Source organism: Mesoplodon bidens, assembly GCF_964165515.1.
Source record: "Mesoplodon bidens genome assembly, chromosome: 4".
Lineage (NCBI taxonomy): Eukaryota > Metazoa > Chordata > Mammalia > Artiodactyla > Ziphiidae > Mesoplodon > Mesoplodon bidens.
This window is the reverse complement of record NC_138160.1, coordinates 44,554,302-44,570,584: the sequence shown is the minus strand read 5'-3', so window position 1 is coordinate 44,570,584 and position 16,283 is coordinate 44,554,302. Positions and strand designations below refer to the sequence as shown.

Here is a 16,283-nt window from a genome sequence, read left to right as displayed (position 1 = left end):
TTTCTTGGGTCCCTTGGTAGCTGGTGGTGCCCTCCTGTGGGCCCATTGCCCTTGTTCACCTCCCCCCTCTGCCCAGGAGACCCAATTGATTGTGTGGCTCTCTCTGGGCGAACACTGAGCAGAACGCTGTCCCTATCTGCATCCAGTCTCCCTTGATGGAATCTCAGTCCCTTTGGGGCATGTTCTTGCCCATCTGTGATGACACTAGCTTATCAGGAGTCTACACAGGTATCTCTCGGACTCATCTTCCTCTCACTCCTCAACACTGCAGAAATGTAGTCATTAATCTTTTTCTCATTCTCCTTTCCTCAGAAAGCCCATCGGTTCCTAAGGCTTCGACTATCATTCTACTCAGAATTTCCTCAGATCAAAATCCAGCTCTGACCTCTCTCTTGAACGTTAAACTCACATTTCCAGCTCTACCAGGCATCTTCCCATAATTTCCCATGGACACGTCAAACTCAGCATGTTCAAACTGAATCCATGATCTCTCCTTCCCGTCACATTCCCATCCACCCAGTAGCCCAAGCCAAAGGCCATCATGTGGCCCATGGACACTGCTTCCTTATCATCCTTCACGTGTAATTGGTTATCAAAACCTCTCGATTCCACCTCCTCAGGTCTCACATCTCTGTGTACTCCTTTCTGTCCCCACTGTGTAGATCAGGGCCCCAGCAGGAAACGACCCACTCAGCTGGGATTATTTGAGCATAGATTCATAAAGAGGCTATTTACACACAACAGCAGGTTGCCATTAGGGCATCTGGGAGGGCATGGGAGGGAACGGTTACTAAGACACAGCAAAAGCTGTAGCTGTAGGAAAGGGCCTAGGACGGAAACTGTAGCCTTTGATGGAATCGTCAAACTGTGGCCTAGCAGCGGGGGAACTGGAGGATAAATGCCCCAGTCACTCTTTCCTCCTATATCCATCTCCTGTCAGTACCACTCACTGGCCAATCCCAACCAGAAGCCAAAGGGCAAAGGGGCCCATTTGATGCAATTCGTACATGCTAAAGGGTGGAGAGCAGGATGAAAAAAGATGGAGAGTTAACCGGGAAGAACAAATGGAGACAATTTAGTACACCTACCATCAGTGCCTTAGATCAAGCTTCCCCTGTCTCTCACCTGAACAGTTTCAGTATCTGTATTCCTACTTTCAGCCCTTTCCTTCTCCAGTCTATTCTCACATTGCACCAAGTGCTCTTTCTACAAATCACAAAGGAATGCACTAACATAACTGTTACTACACCAAAACAGTTATGGTCACTGCTGGTTCTTGGCTCAAAAACTTTCACCAAGTGCCATTTTCTGGTAAAGAACAAACTCCTTGACTTGCACTTACTGCCATGAACAACCTCTCTGCAACCCACCCCACTCCCTGCTCTTTCCTCTTCAAGCCATGTAGGCTTTACTCCAATCATACTAGAATATTAATAATCTCCTCAATACATCGTAAAGATTCATCCTGTCTTCCCCTTGGTCATGCTCTTCCCTTTTGGTGAAATACTTCTTTCTTCTTGCACTCCCTGCATCATCCCTTCTAACTGCAGAATTTATACTTGTTTTTCCTTATTTCTCAAGGCCCAACTAAGTTCACCCTCTTTGTTGAGCTCCCTTTCAGAATTTTTCCCTCCGTCTAGCACTTCCTTACTTCTTTTACTGGTGTTACAATCAGTGGGGTGCCTGTGTCTCCTCTTCTAGACTATGTGCTTAAGGGCAATGTGCCTTACTCATCCAGATGTCTCTCAAGACCCAGAACAGATCTTTGTGAATCTTCGTGAACACCAAAAAGGTGTTCACTCAATTCAGTTCAATAAGCTTATCCATCCCAAGCCAGTGGGAATAGCGGCTTACTGGGTTCTTTCTGTGAAATACCATTTTCAGCTTAACCAAAACTTCTAGGAATGCAATACCTTAGTATCTTTTTTTTTTTTTTTTTTGGCTGCATTGGATCTTTGTTGCTGCATGTGGGCTTTCTCTAGCTGTGGCAAGTGGGGGGATACTCTTCGTTGCGGTGCGGTGGCTTCTCTTGCTGCAGAGCACGGGATCTAGGCACATGGGCTTCAGTAGTTGTGGCGCACAGGCTCGGGAGTTGTGGCTCGCGGGCCCTAGAGCACAGGCTCAGTAGTTGTGGCGCATGGGCTTAGTTGTTCTGCCGCATGTGGGATCTTCCCAGACCAGGGATCGAACCTGTGTCCCCTGCATTGGCAGCCGCCTTAACCAGTGCACCACCAGGGAAGTCCACGTGTCTTAGTCTGTGTGGCTTAGTATCAAGGTGTTTTTTCTAATGATAGGAATTCTAGGATAGATATGATGGCAGTTCGGTGAGAAGGGCAAGTATCTACTGCCCCTCAAATCTCACCTCTAGCTCCTTCCTCCTAAACCTAGAAAATGTGTTTATCTGGAATCTTCCTCAGCAGTACTCTTCTTTCAGTGCATTTTTCAAGGGAGGTTAGAAAGAAAAGAACTGCAGTAATATAAAACTATTTCATGTTTGTTCATTCAGTATGTGGTTATGTGGTTAAGGAAATTATGCACACACACATACACATACCCTTGGAGCTCTTGAATATAACCATCAACCCCAGCGCCTGAGACTGATTTGGTCCAGCATGGAATCCTCCTCCTTCCCATGGTGGCCAAGATCTGTGGTCAACTGTTTGAACTGTATCAAAATCCTGTAAGTATACTTTAAATATATTCAGAATGCCAAAGGATAATTACAAATGTCATAGACCAGTGGATCCGGGTCATAGATGGAAGAGCCTTAGAACTGGAAAGGACCACACAAGTCATTTAGTCCATCCCCTCAGTTCACCGGTGGCGAAACTAGGGCACAGGAAGGTTATCATTACCCAAACACACCCCACGCCCACAGAGACTCAGGCCACACAACTCCCAGTGCTTGATAAGGGGAAAACTACAAAGCCACAGAGCCCAGAGTAAACAAAGAGAAAGTCAAATTTACTAAATCAACCCCATTACCCTGGGAGCAAAGACTGAGCTGTCTTGAAGGATAGCCTAAGTTAAAGTGGCCTGCATGTGTCAGCTCCCCAGGGCTTGGTTGCAGAGAAGAAGGGGATGAGGTAGACAGAGAAAAAACAGTAATTCACCTAGGAGTAAACATAAGTGAGGAAAGAAACAAAAAGAGAGTGAAAGGCAGGAGATAGTGAGAAAAAGAGAGGGAAGCTAAGAAAAGGATGAGTAAAATTCTGTTTCGTTTGGCTTTGCCCATAGGTGGTAAGGCTTGTTTTTACTTATTTATTTATTTATTTATGCATTGTTCAGCAAATATTTATTATGAGTTACTCTTTGCTAGACTCCATTTCAGCAGAAAGATTCCCAGTCATAGGTGTGGCAAGGGCAATGCAGAGATGTCCTAGAGACTGTCACCTTGCCAGACAGCTGGAAGCAGAAGCTAGACGTTGTCTGCACACCAACACAGCAGGGAAGGAGGTTTCATGGGGGGCTTTTCCATATTAATCATTAGAGCACCTGTGAAATGAAGTAGTTCAGCAGCTGAGGGTCACCATGCCTCACTGCCCCACACCTCCATTTCTACCTTCCACTAGCTCTCCAGGAGAGTCAGCCCCAGGCTTTGGGATACAGCAGCCTCTGGAGTCAGGCCAAGCAGAAAGCCTGGGTCCAAAGGGGCTAACCGTGAAGATGGTCCTGACTCCAAGCCAGGATATTGGGCCCCTTTGTCCTCTAGTTAGCCCCAAACCCTCAACTCTCAAGTGTTCACGCTGTACAAACTAGTAAAACTTCCCCTCCAGCTCCATTCCAGTCTAACACACCTGACTCCAGCTGAACTTACGGGCCAGTGTTCTCATAGCACAAAACCACCCAGCCCTTTAAAAGGGCCATGTGACCTAAAACCCTTACGTCCGCTTTGTACAGTCACTGTCATGTGACAAACAGACCGCTACCTCCAAGAGAAGGATGGAGATTGGAGTTCCCTCCCTGAAGAACCCACCATAGAATTAATGCCGCCAACACATTAACAAATAAACAACTAGTCCTAAATCTTGTATTAAGACTCCTTGGGAGACCACCTAGAATAAAAAGAGTCTTCAATTGGGACTTCCCTGGTGGTGCAGTGGTTAAGAATCCACCTGCCAATGCAGGGGACACAGGTTCGAGCCCTGGTCTGGGAAGATCCCACCTGCCTCAGAGCAACTATAAGCCCGTGCGCCACAACTACTGAGCCTGCGCTCTACAGCCTGTGAGCCACAACTACTGAGCCCGCGTGTCACAAGTACTGAAGCCCGCACGCCTAGAGCCCGTGCTCCACCGCAATGAGAAGCCCACTCACCGCAACAAAGAGTAGCCCCACTCGCTGCAACTAGAGAAAGCCCGTGCGCAGCAACGAAGACCCAACGCAGCCAAAAATAAATAAATGAATAAGAGTCTACATCAAGATACTGGAATCTTGTTTTTTATCAGTCTCCTATAGCAAAATTACTGTACGTTAATTCAACTTCCTTCTTGGCAAGACTTCTTGCAAATTCCCCTCCCTCATGAGGTATAAAGAGAAAATGACTAGGACTCAGTAGTTCCCAGCAGTTTTCAGAGTAAATGAAGGCACTTTATGGATTACCCTTGGACAAAAAGAACAAAAATGCAGCAAAAATAAGTAAATCCACAATCTCATTTGGCCACCCAATTCTAGAGCTCCATAATAAGATCTATACAATATTCTTCCCCTATTGAATGATATTCCCACCAAACAGAAACCTACCCTCCATTCTTCCTAAGGGCCCTTCTGGGCAACATCCCATTTCTTCTCTCCTGGTGCTTCCTGGTGTCTGTGACCAAGGCTTCCCAGGCCTGGAGACTCCCTTTGACTGACACTCAGCCCATTTTGCCAAGAAGGGAATGCTGTTACCAGGAGACCCCTGAGCCAGGGCCTCAGCTCACAAACTAGTACTCTCCAGGGCTCTCTCAAATTCTTGTCGGGTGCACCGTGGCAACCCTCCTAGGAGAGGATTTTAAAGCACCTAATGTTGGAAGAAGGTCTCAGTTGGCAACGCGCACTTTATTGCTACCTGATGTTGCTGATCCCAACAGCAGTGTTCACTTAAATTCCTCCCATATGAACATGCAGGATCAAATAAATAGACCGTACTTGTAACGGGAGACAAAATGGTGTAGTGGTGAAGTACAAGGGCTCTGCAGACAGTCAATCCGGGCTTTGCCACCTCTTGGCTGTGACAATGGGCACCTTAATCCCCCTGTGCCTCCAATTTCTCCTCTACAATATGGGGATGATAAGAGTACCTACCTCATGAAGTTGTTGTCAGGATTAAATGAGTTAGAACGTGGAAATGCAGTGCTGGGCACAGAACGTTCACTCGGTAGACATTGCTATTACCATTACTCCAGGGAGGATATCCTTATAAAGAAAAAAAAAAGGCAGTGATAATGTTGTAAGTAAGGGCCAGGTTTAGAGACAAAGGAATTGTCTGGAAGATTCAGGACAAAAGGCATTTTGGAGGAAAAGTGTAAGGGGGTGGAATTTCTCTTATCCAGAAAAGCCGTGTAAGACTCCAGCTTGCAAGGGAGATGCTGACTGGGACTGTCTGGTCAGGAACTCAGAAGAGGCCCACTGAGATGTGCTGGGCCGCAGCCTCTATCTCAGCTGGCTGCTTCCAGAATGGCTCCTCTGTGGGTCAGGCAAGGAGAGAGGAAGACAGTGTGTAAGAAGTGGGTTTTGTTTTTTCCATCTGTGCTTGACACTCCATCCCACACAGAAGGAGAACCGTGACAGAGTGTTTTGCTGTTTGAATCGCTGTGGCAACCTGAATTCCTTTGCTCTTCCAGGAAACCATAAACAAAATCAATTTATTGAGTGGACACTCTTTTTTGCTTCTGTTTTCCTTCTCCAATGGCTAGTGCTTCTTAAAAGGGGAGAGGGGTCTCTTGAGTGTTTTAAATATACCATATTTCAGACCCCTCAAAATATGTTTACGTAACATCAGGGGAAAGAACCTTAGAAAAGCTGATAAAGCAGGCACGAAAGCTTAGATGTGTTCACTGTAGCCACCTTTTGATGACAGGCATGCCATAGAACTAAAGTCATTGATCTGAATTATTTAAAAGTCATTGTGAGACAAAGGAAGAATGGAGGGAGAAAGAGGATGTAAGAGGGAAGGTGAGAAGGAAAAAAGGAAAAAGGTTGCAGGCAGGGCCCACTTTATGGGCGTGTGACGTAAAGCCACAGATGCCCCACACTCAGCAGGGAGCTCTGTGCTCGGGGTATAATGCTCTGTGGCCATCTGAAAATTCTCAGTAATTCTGTAGTTGAATTTGTGTTTTGTATGTTAAGTCTAATAGGACACTGGAGCCTCAGCTTACACAGTCCCATCTCCCTGCTGCCCTGGGACAGATGCTCAGGCCCCAGCTCCTCAGTCCCCTGGCAGGGGTCTGAGCACAGACTCAGGGAGGGTCAGGATTGAGCATGTGCTGAGTTGCAAGATGGGGCCCTAGGCACCTGTGAGGGTTTGCACTCACCGTGAGAATGCCCAGCCCAAGGGAGTGTGACACTAAATAGCAAATAAAAATCGCAATGACAGGTCCAGAGAGACATCATGGAAGAAGGGAATACATTATTCCTCTGCCATGTGAGCAGGGGGCTCCACATTTTCCCTGGGCCCCATAAATTACGTAGTTGGCCCTGGTTGTAACATTTAAAACCCACTCAGCACTCTTTCTGGGGCTCAAAGTTGAGAGCTTTGAGTGCCCTGAGCCTTTGGTGGTCCTGCAAGAGGTTGCAGAACTTGTATCAGCTGCGGTCCCCTGATACAGTGGGAGCACACTCGAGGGTTCACTGTGTAATGGTTCCCCGTGAAGCCACGCTGAGTAACGGGATATCCGGAGAGTCCTCAGTGCAAACAGGAGAGGGGAGGGAAAGGGAGAGGAAAAGCAAAAACAAAAGGGTGCTGTTCCACAGAATTGTGCAAACTGACTCAGAGGTTCTAAAAGATAACCCTAGGGTCAAATAAACTGGGATAATAAAGTGGGGGGAATGCCAAAAGAAATGTTACATGGGAAAATTTTTTAGGAGGTGGCTGTGGAATAGCACTTGGAATGTATTAGAATTGCAGCTTTAAAAAAGTTCAGCACTCTCAGCTGATTCACTTAGTTATAAAGCAGACACTAACACACCATTGTAAAGCAATTATACTCCAATAAAGATGCTAAAAAAAAATGTTCAACACTCTTTCTGGGCCTGGCATGTGACCTGGCTCCTGGCCCCCAGAACTAGAGCATGTCTCTGCCGTTTCTTTAACCTGCTCCTCACGCCTCCTAGAGACCTCCATTTTTCCTGTAAGACCTGCTGCGTGGAGATGCAGTGTCTCTATGGATTCACTGAGAAAATTAAAATGCTGACGAATTATTTGGACTGTTTTATAATCTTTACACAGATATCAGGAGAAATCTGAAAGATAAGACTTTCCACTGTGTGAGATAAAACTAGAATTTACTGGCCATTGAGGATTTATTGTCATCTAAAATTGCAAATACTTATGCAGTGTTTTTTGTATTTTTCAGTCCAATGAAAGGTAACATGCACAGCATTTACTTACTCATTTGTTCAAGCTGAAGAGATGTAGGACACTCTCAAGAAAGAGCTGGTGACTTTTAAGGCTGGGACAGGTTGCTAAAAAGAGTGTAGAATAGCCTCCCTTCAAAGATAAGATAAGGGCTTCCCTGGTGGTGCAGTGGTTGAGAATCCGCCTGCCAATGCAGGGGACATGGGTTCGATCCTTGGCCCTGGAAGGTCCCACATGCCACAGAGCAACTAAGCCTGTGCGCCACAACTACTGAAGCCTGTGCGCCCTACAGCCCGTGCTCCGCAACAAGAGAAGCCACCGCAATGAGAACCCTGCGCACCGCAAGGAAGAGTAGCCCCCGCTCGCCGAAACTAGAGAAGGCCCACGCAAGGCCCACGCAAGGCCCACGCGCAGCAATGAAGACTCACAGAGCAAAAAGAAAAAAAAAAAATGATAAGATAAAAACTTATTATACACCTACACAGAAAGAGGGACCCAGTTTAGATGGTTGCCTAAAGTTTTTTCCTTTTCATACTTATTTGTTTTTATTTCTTTTTATCGATTAGCTACTAAATTATGACACACTTCTTTTCACAAAGGATTTTTGACAATTAAATTACATGCAATTTATAGCAATTTGACCATTACCAGATCATTCTGATCATCATTATGTCACTAGTCAGTACTCGTCATAGTCATTTTGTTAACATTAAAATTAACTCTGCCAGCTTCTCAGGGGTTAACCTCTACAGCAAGTGGGGGAAACAAAACGAATATATTTAATGAGGAAGTAATCTAGGTGGCCCACCCATTGTGCTAGCTCTGATGTCAGTCAATTACACCTGTATTTAAGTCCTCCTTAGTTCACTGATTATGGAAGACAATTTAGCTCTTACAGGAGACAGAAATCCCTGCAGTGACTTGAGACAAGTGGAAATTTGTGGGTTTGATAAAATGAATTTTATTTTTTTGTTGTTTTGAATTTTTATCTTAATTTGCATAGACAGGGAAGAGCACTGGATTGTACCTAATGAGCTTTCTTTGACTCTGTTTTCCAGAGTGGAAATAGAATTCTGTGTTCCATCATTCTGAGCCATCACCAGGGTCCGTCCATAATCAACTACGACGATGAGAGTGGGAGGACGTGTGTGCACATCGCCGCAGCAGCAGGTTTCAGTGACATCATCAACGAGCTGGCAAGATTCCCGGAGTGCAACCTGCAGGCTCTGGATGTGGACGACAGGTATCCATGGCAACTCAGAAATGTGGGGAACTACCAGTCATCTTTTCCAAATTTTAATCTCAAAGAAGATGTTTAAGGAGTTATCCTATATGACTATATCCTTACTGGCAGTAATATTTATACATGTGCTTGTGACAATAGAAGCTGCTCTATTTTAGTCAGGGCAGGAAAAATCACTGTTACGAAGAGAAGCGCCACGACTGTACAGTACTGTCAGACTTTCCACTTTTTGCTATAACCGTTCTCAGTGTTCTCAGAAGGCCTTCTGTATATCAGCTTCCTGCTATAGGCGCTTTTTGTTCTTAACAGTAAGTCTTAACTCTTTTCCTTCGTTCCTGGATTATGTCATAACGTCAACAAGCTCTTGTCATCCAGAGAAGAGCATAATAGAGGCTTTGTGTTCAGAACTAGATGTGACCTTATCAGGGTTCTGTTTTGGGTTTCTTAAGTCCTTAAAGATGTATTTGCATAGAAAAGGAAGCTGAGTCCAGAAAGGTAAAGAGACTTGCCTCAGAGGTATTTAGCAACTAAATGAAAACTTGTACCCTTGACTTCTAAACAGAACTTTTTACCTACATGCCCTTCATCCATAAACAGCTATTAGAACTTTTCAATTACAATGTATATCTAACCTTTCTTTCAGTTAGGCATAGACTCAATGGAAATATAAGAATAATATAACAACAAATAAGACTATTGAAAATGGGTATAAGGCTTGTACACTACGTGTAGTTTTGCTTACCTTTTTCTATTGAAGTGCAAATCTAGCCACCTACTTATCATGATTTTAGATGCCCCAAGAAGCACTTCCTACTTCCTGATACCTGAAATCCTTATAACACAGGGGGAAAAAAATCTTGGGTTCCATGTAAGTCTCAGACGCTGGAGATGGTTAACATGATGACTTTAATTAAAATTAAGGTATAAATCATTGAAAGTAGACCTTTTCCTAAGAGCAGATGTTGAACTTGAGTAGGTAAGAAAGTAATAGGACTTAGTTACATGAGGAGAAAAGGTGAATGATCCAAAAAGAGAAGAAAAGAACACATCTAGGAAAAGAGGGCTAAAAAAAAGTTTGCCTACCTCAAAATACTTGTAGAACCAGCTCTGAATAGAGTATTTCCCACTTTGCATTATCACATGCTTAGCAGAGAAAATTTAGTTCCCCCAGCCTCAGGGAAGAAAGAAAAACCAAGGGCAGAAAGAAAATGCAAAAGATTGGGTCCTACAAGGGTTCAAAGTGAAGTAAAATCTCAAGCAAGGTCTAGTTCCTCCTCCAAAGTTCAGCTCATGTGTTGCATGCACTAATCAAATCCTGCTCTTCATTTTGTTTCAGTTTCTGCATCCTGCATTGTGTAGCTGTGCCTTCACACTGAAACTGTAAGCTTGCATTAGTATAGAATTTTTCAAAATTTTCATAGGTTTAAGTACTTAACGCATTTGCAACAATTGTGACTTCGCTTTCCTTCTTTTTTTTCCCCCCAGTGGAGAGAAAGTTTTTGAGGAAAGAGAAGAAAAATAAGGCAATGATTTGAAGAAAAAAAAAAAAAAAAAAAAAACGAGGATGAGGGAAAATATGGGGAAACTAGGCCTCCTAGATAGTAAAACACATCATAAATCTATGACATTTAAAACACGATGGTACTATCCGAAGATTGATGGCACAGAACACATAACTCATAAATAGCCTGTGTAGCTTAAATGTCCCAAATTTCATCAGTCTATGAGGTCATACTTTCCTTTAATAACCAAGTCATTTATTTTCAGGAGGGAGAGTCTTTTATCAAACTCTCCTACCTACAAATATCTGGGAATTATCTAGAGAATGTTTGCATGTTCCATAAATCGTTCCTTGGCTTCTGACACTCCAGCCAACACTGCATTCTTGTACCCGTCATCTCCTGCCCTTCAGAGACCACCTCATCGCCCACTGCTTGTCTCTGATGAATTTCTTCTGAATCATGGGCCCTGATTCTCCAGCTCTTCACTGTGATAGCTGAGTCCAGTCTGCTATGTTTGTAGGACTATCCTGAAGCTTAGAGATAAGAAAGGAACTACAGCTTAGATAACCTGAAATTGGATGCTACACATTGCCCATGAAGGCTCTATGTGTATTAGTTAGAAGTTATCTATGCTTCTCCTGTTTCTCTGCAAAATAATTTTTTTCCCTGTGTCCTTCTGGACCTCTTCCATGTTGATGGCCAGAAGAATTAAAACAGTCACTCTTAGCAATTGTTGTGAAGGAGTATTTCACAATGCTCCAGAGAGAACTGTCACGTGTTGGTGAACCTGACTACATTGATATCCAGCCCTCCATCTACTGAATTTATGGGCAATATATTCTCTAAGCAGGAAGGCATAATATGGCTGGTGCCTCATCTTGTTTCATAATAAATATTGTTTGGAGACCTCACTCACACAGAATGGACCTCACTCACACAGAATGGAATGAATCATAGCTGCTACATGTTCAAATAGGCAGTGTGATTGATGACTATGTTGAAAAAATATACGCTCCTATTAAGGGTTCTCAAATTTCTGCCCATATCATAACATGAGGAAAAGGATGCTTGACTGACAGAGGACACGATTTACCATGGGGACTGTGGTCACACTGTGGACATGGCTACTTTCCGAATACTAAGGCCCAAGCCCCTTCACAGATGCCCGGCCCGCAAGCTGCCTCCATGTCTGAGAGACCTCTTGGCTCTCCCAGGGGTGGCCTTCTGCCAGCGGTCAAGCCCCAGAGTAAAGCCAAGAAGAGGCCTTCCATGCCCTCCTTTCCTGCCTCAGGACTGATCCTTTCCCAGAGTGACTGACAGGAAGAGTAGCCACTCTCTTCACGGGAAACCCCATTCACAGGCATGTCCTCTTTCACTGTGCCCCTCCTTAGCCTCCCAGGGTCCCACTGCCCAAGCACACCACACAGACATCCCCCATCACCCATTTCCCAGCATCTTTGCCAAGGAAGCAAGGTTCGGGTCCCCTTTGCTCTTGGGTCCAGTGGTCCTTTATGTTCTTATCACCTTCTTGTCCCATCTGCCTTGATAGTTCTTTCTACAGCTGGGGAGCTAATTTGCTCCAAATCTGCTCTCAGTTCTGGGCTTGGCTTTTGGAAACAGAAAGACACTGACTATTTCTCTTATCCACCCTGCTATATCCCTCCCCTGAGGTTGAGCATAAAATCAACCATATCCTTAAATGAGGAAAGAGGAAGGGTAGAAAAGTACGTATATAGGTCAGGATCTCAAAATATGATCCCACTGCACTAATAAATGGTGTTGAGAAAAGTTGGCTATGTAACTGGAAAAATGGTCAGATTGGCTCCACGCCTCACCACACATATCAAAATACACATACAGACACACGTGTATTTTTTTTTAATCCAAATAAATCTAGAAGAAAATATTGTTTTCCTTTTTATTTACATTCAGTAAAATTTACTTTTTTTTGATGTATAGTTCTATGAATTTTAACACATGCATAGATTCATGTAACCACCACAAGCAAGATTCAAGACAATTCTGTCACCTCCAACATCAACTCAGGTTGTCCTTTTGTAGTCAAGGCCTCCCCCATCTCTAAGCTCTGGCAACCACTGATTAGTTCTGTCTCTTGGGTTTTGCCTTTTCCAGAATGTTATATAAATGGAAATATACAGTATGTAATCTTTTGAGATTGATTTATTTCACTTGGTAGAATGACTTGAGATTCATCTATGTTCCATATATCAGTAGGCTGTTCTTTTTATTGCTGAGTAGGATTCAGTTTTGTGGATGAACTATAGTTTGTTTGTCTGTTCACCCATTGAAGGACACTGGGTTGTTTACAGTTTTGGGCAATTATGAATAACGCTGCTATAAACATTTGTGTATAAGTTTTTGTGTGAACATAAATTTTCATTTCTTTAGCTATATATCTAGAAGTGAGATTGCTTGGTCATATGGTAAGTATGTTTAACTTTAGAAGGAACTGACAAACTATTTTCTGGTGTGACTGTTTCCATTTTGTATTCCCACCAAAAATGTATAAAAGTTCAGGTTGTCCTGAATCTTTATCAGCCTTTGGTATTTCCAGGTTTGGGGGGGTTTTTTTGTCAAAAATTTTTTTAAATTGAAGTATAGTTGATTTACAATGTTGTACCAATCTCTGCTGTACAGCAGTGACTCAGGTATACACACACACACACACAGACACACACACAGACACATACTATATATACATTCTTTTAATTTTTTCTTAATTTTAGCCATTTAAATAAATATGTAGTTGTATCCCATTGTGTTTTAATTTGCATTTCTCTAATGACAAATATTATTGAGCACCTTTTCATGTGCTTATTTACCATTTATGCATCTTCTTTGATAAAGTGTTCAGATCTTTTGCTAATTTAATTGGCGTGTGTATTTTTTTATTCAGTTTTGGAATACTTTACATATTCTGAATACAAATTCTTTGTTGAATGTGCAGTTTGCAAATATTTTCTCCCAGTCTCTGGCTTTTTTTTTTCTTCCTTAAGAAAATAATAGTTTTGCCATTTAACAAGGTTTAAATACTGATGAATATTCATCCACCTTCTGGCTGATGAAGGACTTTCTAAAACATAAAATCATGAAACAAACCAAAAATGAAGAGGTAAATAAATGTGATTATTCCTTAAAATTTTTTATGGAAAATCACTAAAAAATTAAAAGCTAAGGGCTTCCCTGGTGGCGCAGTGGTTGAGAGTCCGCCTGCTGATGCAGGGAACGCGGGTTCGTGCCCCAGTCCGGGAAGATCCCACATGCCACAGATTGGCTAGGCCCGTGAGCCATGACCGCTGAGCCTGTGCGTCCGGAGCCTGTGCTCCGCAACGGGAGAGGCCACAACAGTGAGAGGCCCACGTACCGCAAAAAAAAAAAAATTAAAAGCTAAGTAACAAATTAGAGAAAATGTTTTCATAAGCATAACCTAGAAAAAAATTGATACCTTAAATATTTTAAAAACCCATATAAATTAGTAAGAAAAACTAATAATCTAATAGAAAAATGGGCATAGGGCATTAAGAATCATTTCAATGAAGAAACTCAAATGGCACATAAACATATATTTCAAAAGTTCTTCCCCACTATTAATTAAAGAAATGCAGGGCTTCCCTGGTGGCGCAGTGGTTGAGAGTCCGCCTGCCGATGCAGGGGACACGGGTTCGTGCCCCGGTCTGGGAAGATCCCACATGCCGCGGAGCGGCTGGGCCCGTGAGCCATAGCTGGTGAGCCTGCGCATCCGGAGCCTGTGCTCTGCAGGGGGAGAGGCCACAACAGTGAGAGGCCCGCCTACCGCAAAAAAAAAAAAAAAAAAAAAAAAAAAGAAATGCAGAAGAAAACAACACTGAAGTACCATTTTGCCTACCAAGTTGGCAAAGGTCTTTAAAGATGGTGATAATACAATATTGGGAAGGAGTAGGGACACAGCTGGTAGGAGGAGAGATTGAGCCAGTTTTTCTGGAAGGCAGTTTGGCACTATGTATACAGAGCCTTATGATTGTTCATACCCTTTGACCCACTACTTCCTCTTCTAGGAAATTCTCAGAAAGACCAAAGCAGGTGGAAGGCCACAGAATATCAGAACTAGAGGAGAGGCCCTTACACACATACACCATCATCCTGAAGCCCCATTTAATACATACCATTTCCACACTGTAAATAGCAACAAGTCTTTCCTGCCACGACCCAACTTCAAGCAGGAGCTGTTGTCAGCTAAGTAACCTGTACCATTCATGTGCTCAGACACTTATGCTGTTCCCCTGTGGTCCCCCAGGACACCTCTGCACTGGGCTGCAGCTGCAGGAAAGGCAGACTGTGTGCAGTCACTGCTGGAGCTGGGCATAGACAGCAACCTGCGAGACATCAGTGAGAGCACACCCCTGGCCTATGCCCTGTACTGCGGCCACACGGCCTGTGTCAAGCTCCTCTCCCAAGACAGCAGGTGAGCGCACCAGGAGGCACTCATTTTTTCTTCCTTTCAAAGATTTATAAAATTGGGAGCTTCCCTGGTGGCGCGGTGGTTGGGAGTCCGCCTGCCAATGCAGGGGACACGGGTTCATGCCCCGGTCTGGGAGGATCCTGCATGCCGCGGAGCGGCTGGGCCCATGAGCCATGGCCACTGAGCCTGCGCATCCAGAGCCTGTTCTCCGCAACGGGAGAGGCCACAACAGTGTAGAGGCCTGCGTACAGAAGAAAAAAAAGATTTATAAAATTGGACGAAATTGTTTAAACTGCCAAAACTAGCAGAAAATCAGCAATAACTTAATAATCGTGTTTGCCATTATCTAACATGTAATGACATGTCATTGACGCTGTGGAACAAAATGATAGTAGTAAGCCTGAATACATCAGCCTAATATTCACTGAACTCTAATCTCTTCTTTCCTTTTTCTCCCTTTCCTCGTCCCTTTATGCTATATACTATTTATTTATTTATTTATTTATTATTTATTTATTTATTTCTGGCTGCATTGAGTCTTCGTTGCTGCGCGTAGGCTTTCTGTAGTTGCAGCGAGTGGGGACTACTCTTCATTGCGGTGCGCGGGCTCCTCACTGCGGTGGCTTCTCTTGTTGCAGAGCATGGGTTCTAGGTGCGTGGGCTTCAGTAGTTGCAGCACATGGGCTCAGTAGTTGGCACGCAGGCCCTAGAGTATGCCATGTACCCTTAATTGCTCTTTTGCCTAAATCAGCGTTTCTCCAACTTTTTGTTCTCAGGACCCTTTTACACTCTCAAAAATTATGGAGGACCCTAAAGAGCTTTTGTTTATGTGAGTTACACCTATCAATATTTATGGCATTAGAAATTAAAACTGAGAAACTTTTGAAAAAATACTTTGTTATTAAAGTAATAACCCATTACATTTACAAGTTAACATTAATACCATATTTTTAGTTAAAAAATAACCCATTCTTCAAAACAAACCAAAAAAATGTAATGAGAAGAGCAGTTTTGTTCTACTTTGCTCTTTGAATCTCTTTGATATCTTTATAGAAGCTTAATAGAATACAGCTGCATTCCCACATCTGCTTCTGCATTCAGTCCATTGCAATATGGTTGTTTTGACTGAAGTGTATGAAAACAATCTGGCCTCACATAGATATGTAGGTGAAAAAGGAAGGAGTATTTCAAGAGCCTTTTTAGATAACTGTGGATACTTTTCCTTTGATACTACGCCAAAACTTGACAAGTAGTAGTTTCCTAAAGCTTAGTGGCAATGTGGACTCTGTCACCATATCAGTGAAGTTTTTGAATTCTGTTACATTAAAATCCATTCATCTCTCTAGCACTTTAAATGTGTCTTACATCTATGCATGATTTTATAATATCTTGCATTGGTCATTTGGAAAATATTGGTTTACTTAGTTATGAAGAGCTTCCAAATAGTACATTTCATTATACAATACCAGAAAAAAAAATCACATTTGTTAATATCACCACTGATACCATCAGAAAAGCCTCTA

General features: G+C 43.2%; 1 protein-coding gene across 1 annotated transcript in view; it reads left to right on the top strand.

The window, feature by feature from the left end:
* Positions 1–16,283, top strand: part of ANKRD55 (ankyrin repeat domain 55) — a gene marked incomplete at its 3' end in the record, with an annotated part of 185,959 nt that overhangs the window by 156,506 nt on the left and 13,170 nt on the right. Inside the window, exons 8-9 of the mRNA XM_081231951.1 lie at positions 8,615–8,799; positions 14,596–14,763. Coding sequence (XP_081088077.1) covers positions 8,615–8,799; positions 14,596–14,763 — 353 coding nt within the window. The remainder of the gene's footprint in view (positions 1–8,614; positions 8,800–14,595; positions 14,764–16,283) is intronic.